General features: G+C 50.7%; 1 protein-coding gene across 1 annotated transcript in view; it reads right to left on the bottom strand.

Annotated features, from left to right (window-relative positions):
• Window positions 1-6,951, bottom strand: part of LOC104523477 (sodium/glucose cotransporter 5-like) — an 11,749-nt gene extending 4,798 nt beyond the window's left edge. The window contains exons 1-5 of the mRNA XM_010166068.1: window positions 6,823-6,951; window positions 6,080-6,151; window positions 5,129-5,233; window positions 4,458-4,517; window positions 4,180-4,284 (exon numbers count right to left, since the gene is read on the bottom strand). Coding sequence (XP_010164370.1) covers window positions 4,180-4,284; window positions 4,458-4,517; window positions 5,129-5,233; window positions 6,080-6,151; window positions 6,823-6,933 — 453 coding nt within the window. The 5' untranslated portion in view covers window positions 6,934-6,951. The remainder of the gene's footprint in view (window positions 1-4,179; window positions 4,285-4,457; window positions 4,518-5,128; window positions 5,234-6,079; window positions 6,152-6,822) is intronic.
• Window positions 6,952-9,629: the final 2,678 nt, after the last annotated feature.

Raw genomic sequence — 9,629 nt, 5'->3', positions numbered from 1 at the left:
TCCCTACAAATGCAATCCAACCACAGCTTGATACCACAGAGACCACCAAACATCCCTGCAAGAAGACAATTAAGCCTTTCACACAGAGCAAGCTTCAACTACAAGGCAGAAAAGCTCCAATCAAAGGTCCTCAGCCATCTCCTCCCAACACAACCTGAAGTGGGAACCCAAAATACATTGAGCTTCCCCAGCACAGTGCCAGCCAAGCATCCCTGGTGTCTTCTAGAGCTCTCCAGTGTCCTTTGGAGGGATCCCCCACTTGTCATCTCAGCACCTGCCAGAAAGTCACGTCCCACTGGGACCACCTGCTTCTCCAGCAACCCTTCTCCAGAGCCCAGCTGCAAAGACTCAGCCCTGGACAAGATATTTCATAACAGCTTCTCCTGGCTTTCTCAATGCTTAATCATTTCTGCTGTCGTCTGCAAATGTGTCTAAGCCTTTGCTATGAGGAAGCAGAGGTATCTCCACCTCCCTTCCTGGTAATTCTACTAGGGTGGGAAAAAAATAAAAGCTCATGTGACCGAGTTGTTAAGAAGACATCCCAAATACAAAAACAAGCTAATTAAAGCCAGGCATGACCTAGTCATGAAACAAGTCCTTTCAACTGTAAAAGGAGAGCAGAAGTCTTTGAAGTCAGGCCTCGTAATCCAGCGAGATCCCTGCCTCCACCAGTGACCTCACTTGGAAGCTCGTTCTTACCCAACATCGTTAATGTCTTCCCAATGAAAGCTGGCTTCAGAGACAGCTTGGATTTAACAACTGATGAAGCCAAAGCCTCAGTAGAACAAGTTGCCCAGGGCACAGAGGAATCTCCAGGGGCTCTTCAACAAGGTTAGGACACCTGTGCAACTCCTCACATGTCCCTAGCCAGGGGGATGCCATCTCTCAGCAGGACTGTGGGCTGCCCTGCTGCACCCTGCTATGAAATGTGGAGGCTTGGGGTCCACCAAAGGGAAAATTCCCAGAGAGGGACTATCATCCCTCCTGCCCCAAATGAAGAGCCATAGGAGCAGCAGTGATGCTGATGCTCAGGAGAACGTGGAGCAGAGATCCATCACCCAGTGGCTGCAGGGAGAGGAAGCAGGGGAGCAATGAGACAAGAGGTGAGGGTTTTAAACTCAAAGAGGGGAGATCTAGATTGGATAGAAGGAGGAAATTTTTTACACTGAGGGTGGTGAAACCCTGGCCCAGGTTGCCCAGAGAGGTGGTAGAAGCCTCATCCCTGGAAACATTCAAGGCCAGGTTGGATGGGGCTCTGAGCAACCTGATCTGGTTGAAGATGTCCCTGCTCACTGCAGAGGGGTTAGACTAGATGGCCTTGAAAGGTCCCTTCCAACCCAAACTATTTGATGATTCTTGATTCCTTAAAAAGCCCAGCTAGTTCCAGGCTTTGAGGAAGCCACCAGTGAAGACCAAAGGAAACCTTTGCCAGGCCACAACGCTGCCAAATTGCCCCGAGTTTCACACTCTCCTCCCATGCTCCCAGCTGTGGTCACCACCGGGGACAGGACATTGGGCCAGTTTGGCAACGCCTGCATGTCTGCAGACATTCATCCCAACCCACTGCTGGAAACAACCATTGTTTGGGAGATTTACCATGAATGGAGTCAGATGCCGAGATAATCCCCTTGTTAGGCTGATTCCTCTTCTGGTGCATCCTGCATGACTCAGAGATCAGAAAAAACACAGCAAACGAAAGAAACTACTGAGAAAGGGCAGGGAAGAGGCATTTGGGAGTGTCCACCAGACTCCAAACACAAGGTTGTGCTGAGAAGGGCCAGGAGAACCACAGAGGTTCCCATCTCTGCTCAGAGAGGTCATCTACAGGTTTGTCTGGTGTTAGGCAAGGGGTGACACTACAAATTAAGAATGAACTTGTAGGATATCCATCCCTTCTGGGCAAAGCCATGGAGAGACTGGAAACCAAAGGGAACAAGCACATCCCCATGGCATGGTAGAGCATTTTAAGAGAAGAGGGGACATCTATGATAGACTGGAAAGAGACCCAAAGACAACCAGCCCCCAAACTACCAGTAATTTCTTTCCTCAAATTCAGACCAGCAAGAACTACCCCATCAACAACCCTGTCCCAGCTTCCAGCCTTTCTTTTGACATGCCACCAGGGATTGACACAGATCCAAAGGACCAACACCACGGACACAGATGCTCCAGCCTCTCCCTCCAGCTCCTCCCCACTTTTCGTCAGGAGCAGGGGAGAGATGTGGGAGGGGAAGAAGTGACAACAGTTTAAAGGACATTAGGACAATTGAGGAATAACCAAGATGTCACAGCCCAAACCTGCAAACTGAACCGGTGCTCCAGGAGCCACCAGGCTGATGTCAGAAGAAACACCATAGGATTTTTGATACCATAAATGATAAGAATATGAAGAATATATCAGTTTTATGGGAAAAATGTCATCCAGCATGATGGCACATAGGTTTGGAGGGGAAATACAGGTGACAGTTGCACCAAAGGAGTCACCTTCATCACCTCAGCCACGCTGAAAGCCCTGTGACAGCAGGAACACGGGACGGGCTGCCATCTCCTGCAACCTGCTTTTAAGCCCAAAGCATAGTGTCTTGGCCTAAAGTCAAAGAGCAGCTCATGGGAAGGAGACCGGGGTCTCCTGGAGCTGGGGACATCCCATCACACAGCACTGGGGTCTCCCTGAAGCAGGAACAGCCTCTCCCTTTGCATTAAGCGCTGATGGATGAGCACAGCGAGTGCTGTTTGCTTGCTGCTCCATCATCAAATGGTTTGGGTGGGAAAGGACCTTTCAAGGTCCATCTAGTCCAACCCCCTGCAGTGAGCAGGGACATCTTCAACCAGATCAGGTTGCTCAGAGTCTCGGCCAACCTGGCCTTGAGTGTTTCCAGGGATGGGGCTTCTACCACCTCTCTGGGCAACCTGGGCCAGGGTTTCACCACCCTCAGTGTAAAAAATTTCCTCCTTCTATCCAGTCTAAATCTCCCTCTTTGAGTTTAGAGCCATCACCCCTTGTCCTGTCACTACAGGTCCTCCTAAAAGGTCTATCTCCATCTTTCTTACAGGCCCCCAGGAGACTCAGAGGATCCCCCCACAGCTCGGCCCATGGGCTGGGGATGCAAAACCACCAAGGAGGAGATGGGAACACAGCACAGGGAGTGATGCTGCTTCCAGCCAAGCTGGTGTTGGCAAACCATGGAGCTGGTGAGCACTGAGCGCCTCGCCGTGGGGAAACACGCCCCGGCACCAGCCCTCCTGCCCTGCAGACAGACCCTGCTTTTAGCCAGACACCTGCCAAAGCACATTTCTGGCAGCTGACCACCTGCAAAAGCACATTTGGAGCAGCTGGTCACATCCAAAAGCACATTTCTTTTAGCCAGCAAAATGCAGAAGCTCCAGCAGACCCCAGGTCAGATCCATCTGCTCCATCAGAGGTGGTGGGGCAGGATTGTTCCCTCCGGCATGTTTTCTCCTCCAAATCTGTTTCCTCTTGATCTCTGTCTCGCTGCCTCCAGGGCTGTCTGTGCCTGGCTCTCTTCTGCTTGTCCCAGCCCTGATGTCACAGGCTCTTGAGCTGTTTTACCTGGGATAAACTCCACCCACCATTACCAAGCAGGCAGCAGGAGCAGAGGCTGCATGCAGGGAGCTGTGAACGGGGCCAAAATGGGGTGAAAACATCCCCGTGGAAGAATCCCTGAAAATCAGGCACTTTCTGTGGATGTTTGGGTATCTTACAGCTGTAGCCAGGCTGCCTTTCCTCAGAAAACCCATGTGCCCTGAAGCAATGAATCTATTCCCAACACAGTCCCAGCTCTGCCAGGTCCCTCAGGAGGTGACACAAAGCATCGCTGCCAGAGCATGGAGGAAATCCCAGACAATGCAACCCAACCTCCAAGCACTTTTCATCCACAACCTCTGCTACCAAGCGAGTTCACCATGAGTTTGGGAACCTTGACACCCACACACGCATCTGCTGGAGCCACCTGGACACGAGCATCGCTGCTGGATCTACCTACAAACACACATGGCATCTGCCCACGAGTTCCCACCTCCTGTCCTGCTCCCTCCTGGAGCATCCTGCAGCAGCTGCTCTCCTCCGTGTTGGCTACACATGGTTAGAGTCCAAAATAACCCTTCACTTGCTGGAAATCAGTTGTGGGTTTGTCACAGGGTTGAGCAGGAGCTACTCACGGAGATTTTGGTGAAGATGGAGAGCAGGAGAGACAGGACAGAGAGGTACATCCGGATTCTCTCCCCTCCAAACCTTCGCTGGAGATACTCGGGCATGGTGACAATCTGCCAGGGGAAAAGAGAGCGATTGCTGCCCTGGTCAGACCCCATCCTCTGGGGACAGTCCTGGGGGAGGCAAGGGACAGCTGTATTCCCAGAGCAGAGCTCAGGAGTCTCAAAGGACAGTGGTGACAGCCCTCTGGGGAGCAGGGGACCTGGCCAGCAGCAGCTCCACCTACCCCAGATGAGATGTAGACCGGCACGAACACCCAGGCCAGGGCCAGGAGAGCGTAGGTCACCTGTTGGGAAGGAGGAACATGGCACAGCCAGAGGAAACACTGATCCTGCTGCAGCAGGACACTGACTGCAGTGCTAGTCCTTCTCCACCGCTCCTGACCCCGCCCTGGTTCACCCTCAGATGCCCCTGTACATCCCCAAATGGCTTCAGACAGGGGGATGTAGGGACACGAGGCCATGGTGGAGACTCCCCCATCACCCTGCCAACAGGAGCCCACTCTCCTCAGCCCTTCAGCTTCTAACCAGACATTTCCACTAACTCCATGAGCACCAAACAAGCCAAGAGCCATTAATTTTTCCTGCAGGACTCAAGGATTTTAGAAGCAACAAGTGGAAGGGAATGGATGAGTTATTCAGCTGGCCTAGGCAGCTCTGGACCAAAACGTCCTTTTCCCTGAGCATGTGGCCTCGAGTTGACTCCAAACTCACTGTCCATGCACTAAACATGAGCCAGAGAAGCTGAATTAACAGGGTTAGTGTTAATTACCCCCTGCACGACTCCTCCCAAACCTTCCGAGATGTTACACGAGGCTGCTGTGAAATGTGAAACGGGCCATCTGCTGCCACACAGCTCCAGAAATTCCTTTTCTTAATACCACAAGACATTTCTTACGTTCCACTCGAAGCCGGTGACAGCGATTCCCCCGGCAGCACCGGTCCCAGCCAGCCCGATGAAGAGCCCGGAGCCTTCGCTGCTGGCGAAGAGAGAGGCGCCGATCTGCGGAGGAGCAGAGGAGGAGCTGCTGGTGCTCACGGTCGTGCTTGGCACGGCGGTTGTGCCAGCTGGACCACCTTTGGTGCTTCCCCAAGGGGATAACTCAGTGAGAGGAGGCAGCAGAAATAATGTCTGAACAGGAGCTGCAGAGCTCAGACCTCCCCACCCCTTCTAAAAGCAAAGTGTGGCCAAAGAGACACGCTGTGTGATGAGGGACGTGGACGTATTGTGCAAGAAAAACCCTGAACAGACTCCAATCCAGGTAACTGTGAACCCCAGCAACCAGCACTGCCGTGCATCCAGCTCATGCAGGCATCCCTGGTGGGTTTTGGATGGACTTCCTTGTCTTCAGGAGGATGAGGAGGAGCCAAGCATTGCTGCATTTGCCACAGTGGCCACGCACCCTGCCTGGAGGTGACCCTGCCCAAGCAGCCAGTGCCACACACAGGAAGGGCCTACAACCAGTTTGTCAAGATCATGCTGGAATAAAAGGAGGGAAAAAAGAAACTTGGGATACCCACAGCTTGTTGGAGCCACCAGAACCATGCAGGGCTGGTGGAGATAGATGTTTGACTCCAACAACCCCTCCCCAAGTTCAGAGCAGCCTATGAGGAGACCCACCAGAAGAAAACAAACTGGATGAGCTCCAGCATCCTTCACACAATGAGAAGGGAAACGCAGCTCAAAGGACACAAATCCTGGCAGGAGGAGGTGTACAGGGTGGAGGAAAGTGTGGGCAGGTGATGGAGAAAGCAGGGGGGCAGAAGAAGGAATTCAGTGGGAAGGGGAATGGTGCTGGATGTCCCTGCTGCCCATGGTGTCACAAGAGGGACAGAGGTCTCTACTTACTGGCCACCATGCCATGTCTCTGCCAGCAAGGAAATAGCCACTGACGGTGTTCCTGTTCACCCTGCATGAAGACTGGGAGGAGAAAAGATCAGCACGGAGCACCCTTCCCTAAAAACCCAGACAAGAAACCAAGAACCAAGTCTCCCAGACAAGAAGCCAAGAGACAGGAGACTCTGGATAATTAATGGGAGCTCTGCAACTCAAGCTTAATTACATGAAATGGTGGCTGCACCCTGAGTACCTGGAGCCAGGAGTAGCACAGGAGACATCCCCGAGAGGGGGAAACAGAGAGGATGTGCCTGTCCCACCACCATCCTGAGCAGACAGGTTGGCTAATAGGGCCCAGCTTTGGCCACGAGGCAGAATAAATGGTTTTGGAGAACCTTTGTCTGAAACCACGGGTAGCTGAGGGCTTGTTCTGTTAAGCAGAGTATTTGTCTCAACACCCTTTAATAGACAAGCAGGAGGATCTGCTGACGCCCAGCAGGGCAGGAGAGGTTTGTGCCGTGGTTAATTCCACCTTGTGTTGAGGCTACAGGAGCCGTTCCATCAGGGGTGAAAGGGGCAGAGGGTTTGTACAACAGCACAGTGCAGCACAAGACACAAAACACAAGTGCAAACTACAACAGGAGAAGAACGGAGGCTTTAAAAATATTCCATGAAGAAAAGTTAGTCCTGAAAGGAAAAAAACAAACAAACAGAAATATTTTAAGAAGAAAGTGAACAGGAGGAATCACTCTTACCCATATTCCCACAGCAACATTTAAGGAAAAATAAACCACTACGACAACGAGATCAGCAACACTGAGCTGCTGCGAGGGCGTGAAGGATCCAGCAGTGGCATTGCCCTCCATCGTTCCTCTGCCCCCTTCCTCATCCTCACCTCACACACACTCACTGAATCAGTAACTCGTTAGCAGCCTGAGGGCATTTATCATTAAACAACTCCGCTGCCTCCCTCCCCTTTCGGTTTCCTCACCGCCCTTCCCGAGGGGTGAGGGACACACCATCCAGGTCACCACCTCTTGATTTCAGTGTCTCACAAACAAGCAGCTACTCAACCTCCAGTTCCTTGGGGTTTTCTGCTGCTCCTGCACTGATCTCGTGGAAGCAGGAGGCTCCAGCCCAAGCTGCTCCCACAATCAATGTGTTCTGCGATGCAGAGTTTCAGGGATTGGGCTCCAGGGGCATCTTGCAGAGGTGCCTTAAATCTAAATATCACTGGACAAGAAAGTGCCCAGGCTTTTGTTTTCTGTAAGTTCTAAACCAAACCTCAACATTTTTTTCTTGCAGATACTAACTCTGGAAAGAATTTGCATGATCTTCTTCTATCTAGTTAGTTACTTTAGAAAGTGCTGAATAAAGCAGGAATTTTCAAGTGTTCTTTAGATTTGAAGGATCCCAGAGAGTCACTTCCAAGAACAGCCAGCATTTCTGGTCAGCAGTCCTAGAATCACAGAATCCCAGAATGGTCTGGGTTGGAAGGGAACTTAAAGCTCATCCAGTCCCAACCCCCCTGCCATCAGCAGGGACACCTTCCACTAGACCAGGTTGCTCAAAGCCTCATCCAGCCTGGCCTAGAACACTTCCAGGGAGGAGCAGCCACAGCTTCTCTGGGCAAAGTCACACATGCTTCACTCCCTTCCAACAGCTCCAGTATTACAGAAAGCCAAAGGACTGGCAATACCATCTTCTGACTGTTCCCAAACTCTTGAGTTCCTCATCAATACAGTACCTGCACTGCATGGAATGAGGCAAAGTTGGGGGTTTTCTACACACTAAAGGAGTCACGTCAACGTCCGAGGTGGATCCTCAGCACACCGGTGAGAGCCGACCAGCAGAAAGGCTCACGGAAGAGATGAAGCTGCTCCTCCAAAAACCAACGTGAAACAAGCAGCAGGAAACAACCTTTGAATTTCATGGGTTTGGGTATTTGGTAACGTCCTGGTTAGTTGGAGACAGAGCTGTTATGTTATTGATCACATCCATTGGGATCTGTAACCCTATCCTAGCAAAAAACAGGACAGGTCACCACCCTGTGTGCTGCACGGGATGCCTGGCTGGCTCGTTTTCCAGTGGCAGCACAAGATTTCACTAATAAAATAAACTCATTGCAACTAATACACCAGAATATTTCTCCTCTCTCTGAAAGAGCTGCTGAGGGACCCAGGAGCAGGTCTGCACGCTTGTGAGATGAACTGAAGTTCCCCCTCATCGCTCAGCTGGAATTTAACCTGCATTCACACATTCCAAGCGCGTACAAGTGTTAACGCATCAGCTCGGTGTGTCTGTTAACATTCCCCCAAGTGTTTAATAACCTCCAGGCATTAAAGTCCAACCAGGGACAGCCCTGCTTTTGGTCACTTCACAGAGCCAGAAGGTTCCTCTCTGGACACAACTGCAAAAATCAAACAGAAGAATCTTAAAAAACGAGCTGACAGAATGAAGAGCAGCTTTATCTGAACAGAAACGTGCAGCTGCTTAAATAAAATCACCATCTCACCTGCTGAATGTACCAACGACACCAAGTACTGGAGATCTTTTAGCAACCTCTAGGTCTTCCAACCACAGGTCTCCATCCTTCCCAGTGCTGTGCCAAGACAGACAAGGGAAGGGGAAAATAAATTAAAAAATAAAGTTTCAAAAATGGGAAAGTTTCAAAAATGGGAAAGTTTCAAAAATGGGAAAGTTTCAAAAATGGGAAAGTTTCAAAAATGGGAAAGTTTCAAAAATGGGAAAGTTTCAAAAATAAATTTAAAAATTGTTTTATCCTTAAAAGCAAATGAACAAGCCCTTGGAAGTTTGTCTCAAGCAGAGAGAAATGGTGTCAAAGGTTAGTTTTCACTTATGGCTTCAGATGTGCCACAAGTTTTATACTCATTTCCAGGACATTCCGATTGAGGGATCAGGCCAATCAACCCCTAAATGCTCGTTAATTGCACCACCATTTTCTCCACCAACACGTCAGGAACTTCAGGGCTCTGAGACTGGAAGCTCAGTGTGGCAGCTAGCTGGCCGTTCCACCCACCTACCTAAGGATGGTTGGGAAAACAACCCAAAACAAGGTCTGGCTGGGAAAACAAACCTGGTCAGATTTTTTATCTCATCCATCCATTCAGGCCAGGCTACAGACCTCTGAAAAACAGCAACCTGTGATGAATCACAGAATCATAGAATGTTGAGGATTGGAAGGGACCTCAAAAGATCATCCAGTCCAATCCCCCTGCCAGAGCAGGAACCTAAATGAGATCACACAGGAAGGCGTCCAGGCGGGTCTTGAATGTCTCTAGAGAAGGAGACTCCACACCCTCCCTGGGCAGCCTGTCCCAGTGCTCTGTCACCCTCACTGGAAAGAAGTTTCTTCTCAAGTTGAAGCAGAACCTCCTGTGTTCCAGCTCACACCCATTGCCCCTTGTCCTACCACTGGGCATCACTGAGAAGAGCCTGGCTCCATCCTCCTGACATTCACCCTTTACATATTTATAAACATTAATGAGGTCTCCCCTCAGCCTCCTCTTCTCCAAGCTAAAGAGCCCCAGCTCCCTCAGCC

This window comes from Antrostomus carolinensis, unplaced genomic scaffold (assembly GCF_000700745.2).
Source record: "Antrostomus carolinensis isolate BGI_N321 unplaced genomic scaffold, ASM70074v2 scaffold27984, whole genome shotgun sequence".
Classification (NCBI taxonomy): domain Eukaryota; kingdom Metazoa; phylum Chordata; class Aves; order Caprimulgiformes; family Caprimulgidae; genus Antrostomus; species Antrostomus carolinensis.
The sequence above is the reverse complement of the archived record's forward strand: the minus strand, read 5'-3'. Positions and strand labels throughout refer to the sequence as shown.